Source organism: Protomyctophum bolini (assembly GCF_963924005.1).
Source record: "Protomyctophum bolini genome assembly, chromosome: 21".
Lineage (NCBI taxonomy): Eukaryota > Metazoa > Chordata > Actinopteri > Myctophiformes > Myctophidae > Protomyctophum > Protomyctophum bolini.
Window position 1 is genome coordinate 23,348,050 of NC_137882.1, and position 19,717 is coordinate 23,367,766.

At 43.2% G+C, this 19,717-nt stretch overlaps 1 protein-coding gene across 4 annotated transcripts in view; it reads left to right on the forward strand.

The window, feature by feature from the left end:
* Positions 1 to 670: 670 nt before the first annotated feature.
* The window catches only part of LOC308336686 (NEDD4-like E3 ubiquitin-protein ligase WWP1), a 46,035-nt gene continuing 26,988 nt past the window's right edge, over positions 671 to 19,717 (forward strand). For all 4 annotated transcript variants that reach the window (XM_080794181.1, XM_080794182.1, XM_080794183.1 and 1 more), the window contains exons 1-5: positions 671 to 804; positions 12,252 to 12,312; positions 14,005 to 14,095; positions 16,069 to 16,207; positions 19,074 to 19,198. In XM_080794181.1, the coding sequence (XP_080650307.1) occupies positions 14,026 to 14,095; positions 16,069 to 16,207; positions 19,074 to 19,198 (334 nt within the window). In that variant the 5' untranslated portion in view covers positions 671 to 804; positions 12,252 to 12,312; positions 14,005 to 14,025. The remainder of the gene's footprint in view (positions 805 to 12,251; positions 12,313 to 14,004; positions 14,096 to 16,068; positions 16,208 to 19,073; positions 19,199 to 19,717) is intronic.

The following is a 19,717-nucleotide window of genomic DNA, read 5'->3' on the forward strand; positions in this document are numbered from 1 at the left end:
ATGTGTTAAAGCCCGGCTTAATCTCTAATCCAAGTTTCGTGAAATAGGCCCCTGGGGTAAAGAGAGAGAATAATAACAATATGATAAATAATATTAAACGGGTATTAATGCACAGTTCAGGGATTAAAGCACCAAAAACTAAAGGACTGTGAATTTTCCCAATAGTGATGCCAATTTGAAAATAATTAATGGCATCTTCAAATGCAAGGAAGATGGATTGTCTATACCTATGTTTTTAGGAAAAAGAAAAATAGAGACCATGGCGTCCTCTGGTGGCCTAGGCACATCTCTCTCTCTTTCTCGTGCGCGCACACGCACACGCACACACACACACACACACACACACACACACACACACACACACACACACACACACACACACACACACACACCATGTAAGAAAGTTCCGGATTGCAAGAAGAAAATCAAAATATAAATATAAATATGATACCGGCAATTCGGGTAAAATGTACAGCACAAACAACAGGACAAATATACAGAAAAACAACAATACAACGATGTCAACAAGGTTCGGGTAGTCTCGCGTTGCCAGACTGTTTGTTGCCTCTCGTCTGTGGCACTTCCGGATAATGATGATGACATCACTGTCGACACCTTGGTGCGTATGTCCTAGCCTGCTGTGTGTGTGTGTGTGTGACTGTGTGTCTGGTAAGGGCTGCTGCTGGAGAGAATGATGATGGCAAAACAACCGGCCTGAAAAGAAAACAACACGACTGTGAGCCAGGGCATTTTACCAGCTTACAAGACACACTGGGAGCCGACACACACAAAGAGGAGTGGACGGTAAAAATGAAAAAGAGACATGTGTTTTTCTGGCTTCGTTCCCTCGCCATGAATGACTTTCTGTCGTTGACAATACATGTTTACTAGCTCTAAACCATTGAAGTGGGTTTATAGTCAAGCTCTCTCTGTGTGATGGCGGACGCCAGGCTAACAAAACGACTGCGTCGCAGGAACGCTGGCCGCGAGCAAAAATGACGCATTTTCACATGTGAAAAGTGTCGACGCGACGCGCGGCGATACTTTTTCCAGGTGAAAATGCGTCAAATGTTGTTGAGCGACGTTTTGTCGAAAGGGTCGCACGGTGAAGTCAAAGCTGCTAAACTAGCAGTTGGATTGGATGGATGTAACTATGAGCTGATGTTGTTGTTTAGCTTTATTTATTCGCACTATGACTTGAAAATTGATATTATAACTCTTATTGAGAACGGGTACATGAAACAGTTCTCCTAACTTGTTAAGTCGCGCAGACGCAGCGTTTTAAAGTAAGTTATTTTCTATTTAGCCAGCCTGGTTGGCTAAAGGTTGCTAAGCTGCTCGCACTCAGGTAGAGGACCGTTACACCGCAATTGGTGACCGGTCGAATACTGTGTCTCTGAAGTTGGCTGCGAAAAGATTTGTTTGGGTTTTTTTAGATGGCAGTTGTGGGGGCATAGTATTTTATTGACTTTTAGCACGAAATAATACTACGTCTCAGCAATAATCTTAACACCATTTACCATAAATGTACTTAAGGTTCAGATCAGATCTCTCTGATCACAGTTGCAAATGGGTCACCTATTGTCCCGTAGCATTAACTTAAACTTAAAGCTAACGTACTTGGCATATGTCAACCTGACTATCTTCAAATTATACTTTATGAGCTCATTAACTATAGCTTTGATTTCTCAAATGTTTCTCCACTGTTTTGGTGCCGGTCAAAACGAAATATGCAACTTAGAAGTGTGTTAGATTTATCTGGTAAGTTCAGTCCATTGTATTTTGTAAGTGTTTAACTTAAGTCAGTTGTTGGGAGTGGTTTGAGATATTAACAAGCTGTTCTTAACTTCTTAATAGCTGAATTACATGGAAAGAAAGAAAGAAAAAGAGAGAGAGAGAATGCAAGCAAGCAAGCAGACTACTCCTGCTGCTGATGTGCCAGACAGGCACATATTTCCCACAGAGTTGTGATTTGTTTGCAAGGTTTGTGTTTGGTCACTGTAGCTGAGTCAATATGGATAAACATAGGCCTGACGTGAGGCATGCTGTTATTTCTTGCTGCCTAGCTAGTGTATATTATCAAAATCACATACATAAACAGGACAGAAGATAAACTGCGCAGAGTACTAACTGAGTCGTAAGAAGAGCAGAGGTGAAAAGGAGTGCAATGTGTTTGTGTGTCACGCCAATCTTGAGAACCCAAAGGCAAATAAAAGGAAAAACAGCACCCTCTTTTCCTGGAAGTCAACAGTGTGTCTCTTGAGAGACTGTTGACTTCCAGGAAAAGAGGGTGCTGTTTTTCCTTTTATTTGCCCCTGGGGGGAGAATAATTTACAGGAAGTTGTCACTTGAGCAGCAACTTCTTATACTGGCTGGCCCTGAAATTATACTTATTTTCTGTCATTCTCTCACACCTCCTCTTTAACTCATTCTGGGCGGGAACCCCTTTTGGTGTTAGCAACTTAGCATTATGTTGTGCTTTAGCTATTGAAAAATAGCAGATCTACAAGCTCATAGCGCACCACCGAGTGGCGCGCTACGAGCTTGTAGGTCTGCTATTTTTGAAAAATCGAGAAGAACGACTGACATAGAAACATAGCCTTTTCAGAAAACTGTCAGGATGTAGAAGACATTTTTTAGAATCTGATCTCAGGTCAGATTGTGTGCCCAAGACGTCTGTGGACGTCCTGGGTATTACTCGCTATGTGGTGCCCTTAGACGTCTGTGAAAAACAAAATATGTCAAAAAATGAATGTAAAAAGTGGGCACCCTGGGGTTTATTTTTATAAGTGTTGTGTGGGCACACAATGTGTTTTAACAGACTTTCTCGCACGCACGGCGCACGCACACACTCTCTCTCTCTCTGACCTTTTGCAAAGCAAGGAAACAGCTGTTGGGAAAAGCTGTAGTGTAGACTGTAGACCACCCCCACTGTGTGAAACTGGTGGCGTGTGCCAAGCTAGAAACATGGTTCATGAACTGAAGGCCCTGTTTGTTGTTGTACGGTCGTTGTAAGTTGGGTTATAGTTAGTTACGTTACGTTAGTTATCCAAGGAAGTGCGCAAGCAATGAAAACGGATGGACGGCTGAGTCACGTTCTTATTACTGAAGGTTAAATCAGACCAATGTTGTTGAGAACTTTTGGGAGGTGGTGGGTGGCTGCATGCATAAGCTTCTGCAGTGCAGCCTGAGCCGTCTAGACTGATTGATCTGCACTTCTGATGCGATTTAATAAGCAGAGACTCTTGTTAAAATGCTTAGAAGACACAAGCCCATATTCACTCCGACAGATCAACAACAGAGCTGCAAGGATGGGAGGGACACTTTGCCTCATATGAGTTGTTTGCTGAACTTGATAGTGGCGGTGGCGGTGGATGGAGGTTATGACTTGGCTTTTTTTTTTTTGCAGCCTGGATTCGCAGAGCTGGGGTGTGGGCCGAGAGAGATAGAGAGTGAGAGAGAGAGAGGGGGAGAGACTTTAGCCCTTTTCATGAAAGGGAACACCCCACTGACATCATGGTCTCCCCTGATGTTTGTGGTGAGCACAGCTCTCACACTGGGCAAGTGTGTGTGTGCGTGTGTGTGTGCGTGCGTGTATAAACTGTCATGTGGGTGAAATAAGAGAGCTTTAAGCTCACTGTACGAACCCAAATGCTTAAGGTCTGTCAACAACCTTCCCCAGCAAAAAAAGCTTGTGCGTGATCTTGCACACAGACGTCACGCAGGCACTCACTCTGCAAAATTTGAAATGCATATTGCAGGGGGTTGACGTCCATAAATGCTCAGAATATCTGTGTGTCGGTTTTGTCTGCCTGCCTTTCTTGTACATAAACTCGGGAAGCGTTCGACAAGGACCCATGTGTGTTTTGAGTGGGAATTCTGTTGGATCCGTGGTTTTCCAGAAACAAACACATACATCTCTGTATGTGTGTGTGTGTGTGTGTTTAATATTGTATTTCACACTACAGGTCAGGAGTCATTAAAAAAGATCGACTGTCATTACATCTTCGGGGCTTTCACACTAAACAATTGGTCACCAAGATGCGATCGAGCCCGATACATATAGGCTAATTTTATTTTATTTTATTCCAATTGCGCGCAGGATGCCGTGATAAAAGCGCAAGACCCGAGACCGGCACAGGACGTCTCTCTCTCTCTCTCTCTCTCTCTGTGCACATACACACAGAAATAGGCTACACAGGGCGAATGTGTATGATAGCGTAGCCAGAGTAATCTAGTAAGAGAGTAATGACACTGCCGTTGACTCTCATTGTAACAATGGAATGCGGAAGTGCTCATTCTATCTCAATGGAATAGTTCCAGCCATAGGAGCAATGTTTGGAACTATCGCCCATAGGCACCCGCTTTGCGGCGAGATCAAAGCGTGTCACCACTCTCTTACTAGAGCCTACGTGCGTGAGACGGGACGTTAAATCTAGATTCTCATTAAATAATTATCTGCCTGTACGCACGCGTCGCGCACACAGCACAGGAGGTCCAAAAGTTTGCAGCGTTGATGTGGTTTATCAACATTATTCAAGTGAAATGCGTAACAGCAATATTGGGCTAATGTACAGTAGCTACCAATATGTACGATACAGGGATTTACCGATGGAATAAAGGTTATATATCTTATCATCAGATCATCTATCGATAGTCGACACTCAACAGACAGACGGACAGCAGTGCTGTGAGCATTGAGCACAGCTGTCCTGTGCTATCATTGGCTATCATCAGGCCTTCTCGGGATGCAGTCGCAACCCAGTTCAGAACTTCATACTGTATGATGTCCATTCGGCGACAGAGTCAAATATCAAACCGGCTAGATATTCAGAAACGCTCGGGAAGGCGTCGGCGAGCGCTTTTATCGGCGCTGGATCTTCTCACAGCTCCTTTCTTTCACACACTACACAGCGAGCAAAAACTCGGTGATCAAAGCCCCGATCTTGCGTCAGGTCGGGAGTTTTGTCGACGTCTGAGCGCCAAAAATGCTCCCCGACGGCATAATAATCGGGGCAGATATCGTACCGTGTGTAGTACGAGCCATTATTATAGTGCAACTGAACAGACATCAGTAGTCTACTTGAAGTGGACAAGCCAACGGTCTCTGTATGGTCAGAGCCTACAAGATGAACAAGGGTCAAATAAAATTAAACGGTGATCTGTCTTTCTGGAAATGTTTTCCACTGCCTTGTCGGTCATGCAGTGGCCGTTGCCAGCTTCCCATAGTAAGACACTCACTATGCTATTAAGAAAATTGGGTTTACAGACGTACTACCTAAAGTTTTCCCAGTTTGTCTCTTTATCAGCTATACAGTTTCTTTTAAAAGCCAAGCCAAGATAGATTTTGTAGCCAGTGAAAGTTCAGCTGTGGTGCTTGTAGTATGTTGATAATATGGCCTTAGCTGATGGTTAGAGAGCCCGTCTGGGGAGACAAAGGTCTCTGGTTCCATTCCAATGTCAGACTGAGTCAAGACACTTAACACTCAACTGTCTGCTCCCAGAGTGCTTCAACCAACGGCAGCTCACTAAACTCCTACTGTATGTTGGGTAAAATGCATAGGACAAAATTAATGTATGTTATTATAATGCACTTTCTGCTTGCCTGTCATTGTCGGGTAGGTAGAAAAGTAATGGTTAAGATACTGTTTTAGCCCATTGGGATTATGCTAGCTTAGCTCTCACACAACGGCATCCATCTATACATTCGCACTGCAGTTGTGTCAGTTAGCCCATGTTGTGTCTTTCAGTAGGGCATAGCATTGGGCGTGGTTTTCTGGTTCCACTGAAAAATCTGCAATTATTTATTTCCCATAAAGCCTTGATTCTGTGAAGTGAGCGGTGCAACTATACATTTATTGTTGGGACCGCTAGGTCGCACTTACTATGAAAACGAGCAGTAACGCATCACACTCTTTACGCACACACACACACACACACACACACACACACACACACACACACACACACACACACACACACCGGGTGGGTTTTGGGCCCACTGCTATGCCCTATAATATAGTGTGTCCGTTTCAGCCCGCCATTTATATTGTGGAGCCCTGCATTGTGTAGCAGAGCAGTGATCTGTCTTGTAAGCACACCCTCCCCCCCACAGAACTCGCTGCTGGCTTTCTCTCTTTCTCATTTTGTTGTCTTGACTATCACATCGGGGACAACATGACCTTAGCCTTTCACAACATTCTTGTTTTATAGTTTATACATGCCTTTCATGATAAGGAATTAATGAAAGCAGAAAGATTCCATGTAAGGTTAAAGCCTTAATGTCATTCCCCAGATCCGTCATGGTTATTAAAGTACTCTTGCATAACTGGACCTAGTTTCTGTTACCCAAGTTTGTAGCTATTGTCCTAATAACCGTTTGTTTATTTGATGCTGGTGGCGTGTGTGATAATGATCATCACATGGCTGAGACAATATCGATGTATTTCTTTTCCCCTCAAGGGCAAGTGTGCATATCAGAGGCTTTTTATGTAGGCGTACAGTAACTACAGTGATCAAGGCTTTTAATGGAAGGTCAAGTGGATCTGATTCAAACATGCTGTGTTTATCTCACTGTGTGCGTGCATGTTAGACTTTATCTTAAGTGCCACTGTGGTAAACCTTTTGAAGACAGAATAACATGATGCATGCTAATGCTTTTATTTTGAAGTACGGTAATAGTTCAAACTAGCGAATGATGAAAAACCTTGTCTTGAGGTACAGCACTTACAGCATACTACTAGTCTACTACTGTCTACGGCCTATATGACAAGTTGCATTTGAATGGGACTTGAATTACAGATTAACCCATGTTGACCTGAGATCAGATTAAAAAAAATCTTCTACATCCTGACAGTTTTCTGAAAAAGCTATGTTTCTATGTCAGTCGTTCTTCAATTTTTCAAAAATAGCAGACCCACAAGCTGGTATGAGCTTGTAGATCTGCTATTTTTCAATAGCTAAAGCATAACATAATGCTAACACCAAAAGGGGTTCCCAACTTCCCGCCCAAAATGGGTTGAAGAGTAAGACCACAAGTGGATGTAAACGAAAGTTTCCCATAGAAAGGAGAAGACATTCACAGCGCTGGCACGCCCGTCCCCTTTCTCTTTTGTATATATGTTTTATATTTATCGATATGTGTTATTGTTATATTCATACTATCTTGATTAATTGAATATAGGACCACAATGGAGCCGAGTCCCCATGACTTCTTTGTGTTAACCCATTTTGGGCGGGAACCCCTTTTAGTGTTTGAGCATTAGGTTATACTTTAGCTATTGAAAAATAGCAGATCTACAAGCTCATAGCGTGGCACTCGGTGCCTCGCTATGAGCTTGTAGGTCTGATATTTTTGAAAAATCGTGAAAATGTGCCTCAAATCTTTGAATATATTCTTTCAGAGTTTCAGTTTTTAGCTCAAATCTTTGCTTCTGGGGTTCCCTGGAACAACATATTTTCAGATGGGGGTCGGCGGCATATTACATATAGTTTTTGGAGTGCTTGTCATAAAATATTGAGAACCACTGATATAGAAACATGAGGTTTTTCAGAAAAAAATACATTTTAAAAATATATATTTTTTAATTTCGACGTCAGGCCTAAACGGGTTAACGTTCCTAGCCTAAATGTTTGACTGCACCGCGTGCTGTCTGACTACTCAAGTATTCAATCAATAAAAGCCGGAGCTGGAGAATAGATGAAGCCTACCCTTGCACAGTTGCTGTAGAATTTCAGGTGATGGTGTTATGATGACTCACCATAACTACGTAAGGGCTTCACCCTGGTTGCTGACCTAGCTGTGCATCCTACTTGTGTTCGCAAGATGCTCTTTTTTGTTGCGACCGAAGGTTGCAGTTAAACCCATTCTGACCTGAGATCAGATTCTAAAAATGTCTTCTGTTTTCTGAAAAAGCTGTTTCTATGTCAGTCGTTCTTCGATTCTTCAACAATAGCAGATCTACAAGCTCATAGCGCGGCACCGAGTGCCTCGCTATGAGCTTGTAGATCTGCTATTTTTCAATAGCTAAAGCATAACATAATGCTAACACCAAAAGGGGTTCCTGCCCCAAAATGGGTTAACTATGAAACCTTGCGTTTTTTGTCACGTCACGTCACATCTCTCACGTCACGTCACTCACAATCCCCATACATGGGGAAAGCCCCCATATATGCCCAGGTCTCTTTGACATCACTATGACATAGGTCTCGTGACATCACTATATAACATCAGGGATGATAGTAAATCAGGGATCATATCATAGTAAATGAGACCTGCTGTCGCAATTAAGGCCATATACAGTATGTATGTAGGAGGGGGGCCAATCAGTGGCAGGCGGGGTCAGGTCTTTACTCTTTACGCAATCCTATTGGTTCCCATGAATGACGCAGGGAGACCACCTCCTCTAATCACTGTAGTGTATGTGAGAGATGTGTGGGGGACACAGTAGGGCTCTGGTTTGAGGCCTGTGCACATGCACGCACACACGCGCGCACACACACTATGTCCCACCAGACAGTGGCCTTGTGGTTAGAGTGTCCGCCCTGAAACTGGGAGGTCGGGTTCGATCCCCGGCCGGGTCATAACAAAGACTGTAAAAATGGGACCCAATGCCTCCCTGCTTGGCACTCAGCATCAAAGGGTTGGATTGGGGGGTCAAATCTACTAATCAAATGATTCCCGAGCGCGGCACGGCTGCAGCTCACCGCTCCTTGGCTGCGGCTCACCGCTCCAAGAGATGGGTCAAATCCGGAGAACATATTTCACTGCGGTAACGTGTGTGACAAATCGTATGACTTTGACTTTCTGTCCATTGTCAGTCCTAGGATGATCCTGAGTATTGGGCTGAGACTTGGAGTAGTAGTTTGCAGGTCATGCAGTGTGCACTACTGTTTTGACTGGAAGGGTATTGTCAGTGTGCACTCACACTGAGGACATGAACAAGCTGGGCTCTTCTAGAGTAGATGGGTGGAGGAGATGGTGGCAGGCCAGTCTTGTGAGATTTATGGGACGACTGTGTCTCAAGAGGTAGAGCAGGTCGTCCAATGATCCATGGGTCGGCGGTTCGAATCCCGGCTCCTCCTGTCCACATGTCGAAGGGTCCTTGGGCAAGACACTGAACCCCAAATTGCTCCCGATGTGCTGGTTGGTGCCTTGCATGTCTTCCGCCGCAATCGATGTATGAATGTATGTGTGTGAATGGGTGAATGTAATGCACAATCTATGTAAAGTGCCTTGGATAAAGGCGCTATATAAATGCACCATTTACCATTTTGTGTCTATGCTGACTGCTAGCCTAACCACCGTCCCACTTCGTTTCACAATATGACGGGCGATGTGATGTTCATTGATTTGAAGCTGCTGTAGAATTTAGAATATCATTTTATTTCGACACAAATCATTTTAAACATTGATTTTTCTTTCCAACGGGCAACAGCAGTGCCAGCAGTTTTGTTTTTCAGCCATTGAGAATGGTGTTTTCTTTATAGAAAACCACCAGGGCGCTTAGTGTAAAACCGCACATTCAATACAACTGCACATTCAATAGTACTGAGTCCCTTTTCTCACTTTTCTGCTGCTCATAGCGCGCCACCGAGTGGCGCGCTAAGAGCTTGTAGGTCTGCTATTTTTGGAAAATCGAAGAACGACTGACATAGAAACATAGCTTTTTCAGAAAACTGTCATTTTCAAACAGACATTTTTAGAATCTGATCTCGGGCCTAAATTGGTTATTGGGTATTGGTCTCTTCCAGAGATGTAAAACATTGGGTCATTCCGGTACGTCCTTATAGTCTAGACTCTAGACGGTATAGTGTATCAGTAACCAGACGTGACCTATTGACCCCTGGGTGCTGCTTGGGAGGAGGGGGGGTGGGGCGGAGAGAGTGGATTAACAGCCTGGCTAATATTCCTTTTCATTAGTCATTAGTCAGGGCCTTGGAGAGTGGTGGCAGACGAGCGCTGGATCCTGTCGCAGTGTCTCGGCCCCAGACCGGAGCTCCCTGCCTGGTTTGCCCCCTCGTGTGCTAATCGTTGTGAGCTTCCTTACTACCGTCCGTAATCTGAAAGTGGAATCATTGTCTAATTTTCTAGTCTAGTTGATTTTATTATCTATGAAGAATCCATCTTGCCCTCCAACCATACCAAGCTAGTAGCCTACTATGAGAATAGGAATGTACTTTTTTGACTTCTAGACGATCTAAACCAGTATGTAATATTGTGTGACTGTTTTGTTGAACTTGGCAGAGACGGGGCTGTTGTTTGTCGTCAAGAGTTGATAGGGTTAATGATGGTCATAAATAAGGCCTATGGTCTCATAGGGTTAACGATGGTCTCATAGGGTTAACGATGGTCTCATAGGGTTAACGATGGTCTCATAGGGTTAATGATGGTCATATTAAGCTGAGCATGTGGGTGTGGCTACTGGCCATAGTCTGAGAAAATAAATGAGAACATAATTATCTGCGCTCTGCTGTAATTTTAAATAAATGGTTATGGCTTGGGAAGTTTAGTCTTTCAGTCTCTCACTGTCTCTGTCTGTCTTTCTCTCTCGTTTGTGTGTGTGTGTGTGTGTGTGTGTGTGTGTGTGTGTGTGTGAGAGAGAATTTAGACATCAGAATCTGTTTACTTAATGTGGAGTATTATAAAACATGGTGTTCTGTGCCTGTAGAGAGAGAGCCATTTAGAAGTTACTAGGGTACCCTTTGAGTATTTAAAGTTAAAGATCACCATGGGAGGCGTTTAGGTAAGGAAGAAGTCTTATTTATTAATATTTACAACTCTTAATAATAACGTCGGCATTCGGTCATTTCGGGTTTTGTAGGGGTCAGTCGGACTTGGTGCTTTTCGGTTCGGAGCTAGAATTACTATAATAGCGGTGGGTCCATTCAGTTCTGGGTAAATTCTTTGCGGGTCTATTTGGGGACGGGTTGGTCAAGTTGTACCCGTGAAGACCTCTAGGCCTTGTTTATACCAACATGTTTTGACCTACCGGTATTACACTATTACGGTCTTCATCAGTAAGACCACTATTGTTATCCAATGGTTTTTATTGGCCGATGTTTAGGGACCATTGTCATTTTATTGTAATTTTATCCACTCCACAAATCAACTCAGCAAATGTAGCCTAAAGCTCAATATACAAAGCGTGCGTGAAATGCTAAGCACTTTGGTCCATGTTATGCACATTCTTGTTGCACTGATTTCTAAAGAGACTGAAAAAAAATTCAAACCTAAATTACAATTAAGCTGTCTTCTAGTGGTTGCTGTCCAACCTATTCAAAGCGATGATTCATAAATCATATTTGAGAGCTAGATGACGACTGTACATGTCACTTGATGGAGGGGAAAGGAACTGGTTGGAATAACGTGTTCCTGACCTTCCACGCACTGTCCAGCCGGGGAAACTCCCCCCTGTCAGGTCAAAAGATTCCTTATAATAAGGAATTAATTTGGATAATGGTAATGGGATATTGTACAAATTGTCACTTTATTAATCCCAAAGGTTTGGACTGCATTTAATTTTCAACACAAAACCTTAAACTGACTTTCTGTGTGTGGAATATAAATATTGCCTTTATTGACTGAGTGACTTTGTGTTGGGTTCAAACCATCTACAGTGTTTTGAAGTATAAAGCCCATCGCACACCGTCTGCGACCGTCTGCGGCGCGGCGGCGCCGCCTGGAAAATAGAACTGTGTTCTATCGGCGGACGGAGCCGGTGTGCGATAGGTTAATTGAAAATAATGGAGGCGGCTGTGTCCGCCGACCATATATGGAGGCGTGGGGTGACTAACTAACTAATTGACAGACGGACGGGAGATGCAGGTTGTTATAGTAAATGCGACCTACAGTCGTAATTAACCCATTTTGGGCGGGAACCCCTTTTGGCGTTAGCATACAGCACAGTGGAAGCCTAGAAGAGCACACACACACACACACACACACACACACAATAGCATTACCTACAAGCTCATACGAGCTTGTAGGTCTGCTATTTTAGAAAAATTGAAGAACGACTATCATAGAAACATAGCTTTTTCAGAAAACTGTCAGGATGTAGAAGACATTTTTAGAATCTGATCTCAGGTCAAAATGGGTTACGGCAAAAATAAATAAAATAACATAACAATTTACAATTTACACTGTTGGACTGATGGTGTTAAAAAGGCTACTACTGTATAATTAATTTACAAGCTGAAACCAAAACCATGCACTGGCTGCCGTGACACCTTCCTGTTTCCTCTCACAGGGGAACCATGGGACACGGAGTAGGCTGACTGGGACGGCCTAGCGAGCAACACACGCCAATCGTGAGTATACAACATGATCTCTCTCAACCACATGAATAGGCCTTGTTATGGCCCAAAATGCAACGGAAATAGAGCGTCGCAGTCCCGCCCCCTTTCATGACGACGCCAGGCCCAGGAAATGAATCCCATAGACATTTCAAAAGGTATTTATTTAAAGACGGTTACGCCGCGGACAAAGCCAACTCGAGTCGTGACAACTCATGACAACAAACACAATATTTTGGACCAAACAAATAATTACAAAGAAGAAAAACAACAAAAAAAGTGTTGTAGCCTGCTGTTTTTTTCTTCGTTCTAATTATTTCTTCGACCCATTTTTTTTTGTTTGTTGTCATGATTTGTCACGACAAGAGTTGGCTTTGTCCGCGGCGTAAACGTCTTTAAATAAATACTTTTTGAAATGTCTATGAGGAAAATGAACGGAGAATAATTTCCTGGGCCCTGGTAGGGGGCGGGACTGCGACGCTCTATTGCACATCTACAAGCTCACATGTGTTGTGACACGGATCAGATTTGGTGTAGAGGGAGGAGGGGCCTAATATAAACTAGGCTTGGACGATTGGATGGAGTCTGATTGGCGATTGGATGAGTCCAATCAATGGTGGTTTTTAGGCCGGAGTCGGAGACAAAGGGATAACCAGGGGCTCACCGGAGACTTAATATAAGTCAATAATGTTAAAATAGTAAAAAGGTGCTCCTACTAGATAAGTCGGGATAAAACATCAGATTATAAAAGGAGTACGGTAGATCCGGGCAATAATAGTTAAAAAGGTAGAAGATACTGTATTTATACCAACATGTTTTGTCTTCATCAGTAAGGTTGAAAGATTTTATTATCATTTTATTGTAATTTTATATCCACTCCACACATATGCAACTCGGCAAATGTAGCCTAAAGTGCAATATACAAAGCGTGTGTGAAATGCTAAGCACTTTGGTCCATGTTATGCAGTGCACATTCTTGTTCTGATTTCTAAAGAGACTGAAAAAATCAGGGCTGACTAACCTAAATTACAATTAAGCTGTCTTGTCTAGCGGTTGCTGTCCAACCTATTCAAAGCGATGATTCATAAATCATATTTGAGAGCTACGTAGATGACAACTGTACAAAGAGATGTGCATTTCGCCCTGACCATTAAACACCATTAGTGACGATCGTGATGATCTACATTTAGACAACTTGAAAAGCCCGTAGCAGTCCCCCGGTACTGAATCAGGGATATGAATAGGTTTTCAATGTAATGACGCAGTGTGGCGATCAGCCAAAATAATAATAAGCCAAACTAAATGTTCAGTGAGTGACAGCACTCACACCCACATCCACGCTACTTTGTCAGTGACGTTGCCTGTTGCATGGCGCTGGTTGGCTGCTCGCTGATTGAACGCCCAGCCTCTGGCAAATATGGAGACTTCTTCCAGTATGAATCTGTCGCGGGAGTGAGAGGTTGTGTGTGCAGACCGGTGGTGCTGTGATTGTGAAGACGGCAGTTTTGGCCCTTGCCAAATCGGTAAACGGTAAACGGCGTGAGCCATTCTAAAACAACGGACGATTGCCTGCCATCAACTCAGTGACGACCGCGCCGGGGCATAGAACGGCTGCTACGAAACCGCATCTCGACTGTCACTTCTACTGACTGTGTGTGTGTGTGTGTGTGTGTGTGTGTGTGTGTGTGTGCGCGTGTGTGTGTCTAGGCTTCCACTGTGCTGTATGACATGGCCACGGCCTCGTCTAGAACAGAGTCTAGCAATAACCACGGAGGAACAAAACAGCTCCATGCCATTGGTGAGTTCAAATATTTACATAATCAATAACAAAACGGCTCCATGCCATTGGTGAGTTCAAATATTCCATTGGTGAGTTCAAATATTTACATAATCAAGTGCCTTTTCAGCTACATTCCAGCAACAGGACTGATTCTTAAGCTTTTAGAATTTCAAGGACCCACAGTTTAACGTTTGATAAGCATTTATTAGGCCATGGACTCTCATTTGACGTGATCTTTAAGTACCCATTCTGGGCGGGAACCCCTGTTGGTGTTTCAAGCATTATGTTATACTTTAGCTATTGAAAAATAGCAGATCTACAAGCTCATAGCGCGCCACCGAGTCGCACGCTACGAGCTTGTAGGTCTGCTATTTTTGAAAAATCGTTAAAATGTGGCGCAAATCATTGAATATATATATTTCAGAGCGAACATTTTTAACTAAAATATTTGCTTCTGGGGGGTCCCTGGAACTACATATTTTGAGATGGGCGTCCGTGGCCCAATAGAGATAATTCTGGGGGTCCTTGACATGAAAAAGGTTGAGCACCACTGACATAGAAACATGGGTTTTTCAGAAACATTTTAGGATTTAGAAGCCTTTTTTTTTAATCGACGTCAGTCCAAAATGGGTTAACTCTAGGACCCTAATCTACATCGTAATTGTAACTAGAAAGATTACATTGTAACTAGAAAGATTACAGTAATGGATTGCATTTTTATAGCGCTTTTCCAAGTGCTCAAAGAGCTTAAGTACAGCACAGTAGAGTGCATGCTGTTTCTACCTGAGATTTGACTAATGTGATTCAACGTGATTATGTAATTTTTACTTACATTATTAAACCAAAAGTAAATTTGGGTGCAGATACAGAGCTAATGATGACCAAACAAACACAGTTGTTTTGTGTTAATTCAGTAACATTGCACCGTTGTAATATAAGTGTAATGTAATAGGTGTGTAATGTAATAGGTTTACATATTATGAATAGCTTACTGTAGTTTCAACTACAGTATAGGCACATTGTAATTCAGCTGTGATTGGCTGTCAATGAGCGAGCCATGAACAACGGGGGCGGCTGTGGCTCAGGAGGTAGAGCAGGTCGTCCAATGATCCCTGGGTCGGCGGTTCGAATCCCGGCTCCTCCTGTCCCGGCTCCTTCAGTGTCCTTGGGCAAGACACTGAACCCTACATTGCCTCCAATGAGTTGGTCGGTGTGAGCTTGCCACCATTGGTGTGTGAATGTGGGAAGTGAGGACGCTGGGGTCGACTGTTCGCCGCTTCACCTCCCAACGTATGAATGAATGAACCATTGTAAAGCGCCTTGAGCACTTGGAAAAGCGCAATTCATTAACGTTTTATTTGTAGTCACATTTTCATGTACAGACAATGTGTTTGCTCATGTTCTCTGTAGACCTCCAGGAACTCCCATTATGTTGTATCTAGATCAGTGGTTCCCAAACCTTTTCATGTCAAGGACCCCCACATTGACACCATTTAGTCCGCATTTGAAAAGCTATGCCAGGGACCCCCATAAGAGAAGAATTTGATGTCTCTAGCAGTGATTTTCAACCCGTTTAATTTCAAGGACCCCCAGTTTGACCTTCATTTCTACAGTATCTCTGGGACCCCCCCATTGTAAAATGAATGCTAATTTAACTCTTGAGAGCGTACCCGGACCCCACTTTGGGAAGCACTGATCTAACATGGAGTAAGACAAACGGATGACCATGTACTATTGTAAAATTATAAACGATAATATTTGTGAATGTCGTTGACTGTTTGGCCGATGTCATCCTTCCTTCCCCCGTCCTGCTGTGGCCATAGTTTATATATATTTATTTATATAATATTTGTGAATGTCATCCTTCCTTCCCCCGTCCTGCTGTGGCCATCGTTTTAATAATGATGTCACCATTACTTCCCCCGTCCTGCTGTGGCCATCGTTTTAATAATGATGTCACCATTCCTTCCCCCGTCCTGCTGTGGCGATAGTTTCCTGTGCCAAACTCAAGCGGAAGAAGAGCCTGTTTGGGACGTCCATCTACGTGGAGGTGACCGCCGAGGGGGGATCATGTCGCACGGCAAAATCACACAGCTCCTCCAACCCCAAGTGGGATGAGAGACTCACTCTGTAAGTAAATCACACAGCTCCTCCAACCCCAAGTGGGATGAGAGACTCACTCTGTAAGCAACAAAATCACACAGCTCCTCCAACCCCAAGTGGGATGAGAGACTCACTCTGTAAGTAAATCACACAGCTCCTCCAACCCCAAGTGGGATGAGAGACTCACTCTGTAAGTAAATCACACAGCTCCTCCAATCCCAAATGGGATGAGAGACTCACTCTGTAAGCAACAAAATCACACAGCTCCTCCAACCCCAAGTGGGATGAGAGACTCACTCTGTTAGTCAAAATCACACAGCTCCTCCAACCCCAAGTGGGATGAGAGACTCACTCTGTTAGTCAAAATCACACAGCTCCTCCAACCCCAAGTGGGATTAGAGACTCACTCTGTAAGCAACACATGTTGATCATCTTAATAAGCCTGTCAGAAACAACAGATTTTCAAGCTAATGTGTCACCCCAGCAAGCACGGTCAGGACCGTGACTTATTACTAATAAGTCAAGGTTAACACAGAAATTGTGGTATCGGACCGGAATCGGGACATCCCTACTTATGAAAGAATGACTTCTGTCCGTGACAATAATCAATGCTACAGTTTGTACACACGCACACATAGAGCAAAAAATATGATATGGGGAAAACATTTTTTCAACTTTCGACTTCTCCTAATCTGAATCGACTTGTGTTAATGACATCGATAAATCGATTTTTTAGTGAATGCCCTAGTATGTACAGTATGTCCCTATGTTTAGGGTACCAACAGGGTACCACTCACTTCAGACAGGCCTGACTTTAGTTTTTTCTGTTGCAGAAGTTTTAGAGTTGGTCAGGTCTCTTAACAATACACCTTTTATTTATTTAGGCTGTAATCCTGGATTGCTCCACTTTAGGTTATACAAAATTATAACCCTTGACCTTCAATCTGGAGTCATTTAAAATGGTTCATGTAGAATCCAGGTTATTGTCTTTAATCTCTTGAACCTCTTTAATCTTTTGGGCGTTCCTATTCTGGGAATAGTCATAATAGGAAAACATTGTGCGATAAATATGCGATAAGCTCATAATGCGTCGCAAATAGATTTGGAGTAGGGGGTGAAAAAGGAGTGGGTCATGGATTGACCCGTGGGGACCCCAAACTACATAGCTATTATAGGGTAGTTAATTAGTTTAAAGTTTGTAGTTAATAGAACCAAATGTTTCCTTATGGAATCATTTTCTGTTCTTGCAAGATTGTAAATGTAGGCAGTTTTCTGCCTCAGGAGCTATAATATTTGTTCTCTGACGAGGAAGCTAATACAGAGAGAATGAAGGCCAAAGTACACACTTCCAGTACTGTGGCAGTATCTCAACGGCTATTGTAATTATTTGAAAATAAGGCATAAGTGAGTAACCCACTGGAAAACGCAAATACAGATGGCTCCGCATTTATTATATAAAACGCATTCCGGTACAGATTAGACCAGCTATAAGAGATGCAAGGTCGAGGGGCCACAGAGTGAGGAGAAGGAGACATTTTTCATTAAAGCCACTGTAATGGATAGGTAGCTGTTTAATCCTCCTGAGCATTCCAAACACTAACATTTGTGTTCCCGGTGCCAAGAACTGCTTCCTCTTTCCCATGAAAAGCTCCCTGCTGACCGACGCTGGGGTCACTCCCTGTCTCACTGGACAGGAAGGCAAAGGAGAGGTCAAGTGTGATCGATGAGTCCCCATGCTTTGTTTTCCACGTTGGGGAAAGAGGACGCGTCTTTAATTATTTAGTTGCTGATGTACTTTTTGAAACTCACCTGAGTTGGCTTTGTGCTCTTGTTCCCCCTGTAACGGTTTGACTCGTTGTTAATGTTGTGGGGTGCCAGTTTGGCACAGTTTGGTCCACTTTGGAGCAAACTGCTTATTGTTTTTTAAGTCAACCTTTAAGCCTGAGGAAGCCTGAGGAAGGTTGCAAGACCGAAACGTTGCTTCTTAAATAAATGCTCTGAAGCCAGCAAGTGGCGGTGTGCGGTGGTGTCCCTCCTTTCTACATTGTATATGCCTCGTCATCATCGCACCTGCTCCAAATTACCTACCGGGTGTGTGGAAGTCATCTCTCTTAAAGTCAACCGTACAAGTTTTTACAAGGATAAATATAGCCGTACCACATGAATCTGTAAACCATATAGCCAGGGATAGGTTACCCAAAAACAGTAAACCAGTACATTTACACAGACACAGAAGAACTCAGTTTGATATTGCGTGTATTAGAGACTCCTGCCAAATCTCTTTGCCTGCAGTAATCGCTGATCTACAAGCTTGGAATGTGTTGCAAAGCGCCACATTGTGACCTTGTAGATCTGCTATTTCTCGCTAATTCGGCACAATTGGGGTTCAAGTAGTTAATTAAATCTTAAGGATAAAACTTTTTTTGTCTATGAAGGCAGGCCAGGTCATTTCAGTTTTAAATTGGTACTAAATTGCTTTATTGAAAGCCTTTTAACAAGTTAACTGCCGCCGTGTGGCCATTAGTGGTAGTTTGCTCGTGCCAGATGGATTTGGGCAGATCAAGCACTTAAAGGACCACTTCAACACTTTTCAACCTATCTTCATATAATAGGTCCTCACTAATAATCTTTCTACTCGGTCTGTGTCTCATAGGAGGGCTGTGGGCAGTTCAGAAACCATCCTCCAGTGACATCATCGATGGGGAATACGAGCTAATAAAAAAAACTGCAGGCTTCCTAGTCCTGAAAAGTTGCAATGCGAAAATGGAAGCCATCGTTCTCACGATAATGAAAATCTAGTTTGTTTAAAAACAAATCTGCCTAATGATGATGTAATTTGTCTGTGTCTGCTCCCTGAAGTTTATATTCCGTTCCGTGTGTTGTGTTTCTCCAGGAATGTAACGCCACACACACAGGTGGACTTCAAGGTATGGAGCCATCACACCTTAAAGGCAGACGCTCTGCTTGGCAAAGCCACGCTGGACCTCCTGCAAGCCTTAGAGCAACACGACAGAAAATGTAGGAATATACTTTAACACACACACACACACACACAACTCTTATATCTATTGTAGTTATGACTTCTACATGCGTCATCTCTGGTTGTTATAATGAATGATGTGTGTCTACTGTCTAGCTTTCAGAGAGAGAGAGAGTGAGAGTGCATTGGTGTATATACTATAGAGCGTCACAGTCCCGCCAACTTTCATGACGACGCCAGGCCCAGGAAATAATTCCCAACGCATTTTTCCCCATAGCCAACTCTTGTCGTGGCAAATCATGACAACAAACACAATATTTTGGACCAAACAAATAATTACAAAGAAGAAAAAAAATAGAAAAAAAAAGTGTTGTAACCTGCCGTTTTCTTCTTCTTTCTAATTATTTGTTCAGCCCGAAAAATTGTGTTTGTTGTCATGATTTGTCACGACAAGAGTTGGCTTTGTCCGCGGCGTAAACGTCTTTCAATAAATACTTTCTGAAAAGTCTGAGGAAAATGAACGGGGATTTCTTTTCCGGGTCTCTCGAGGGGGCGGG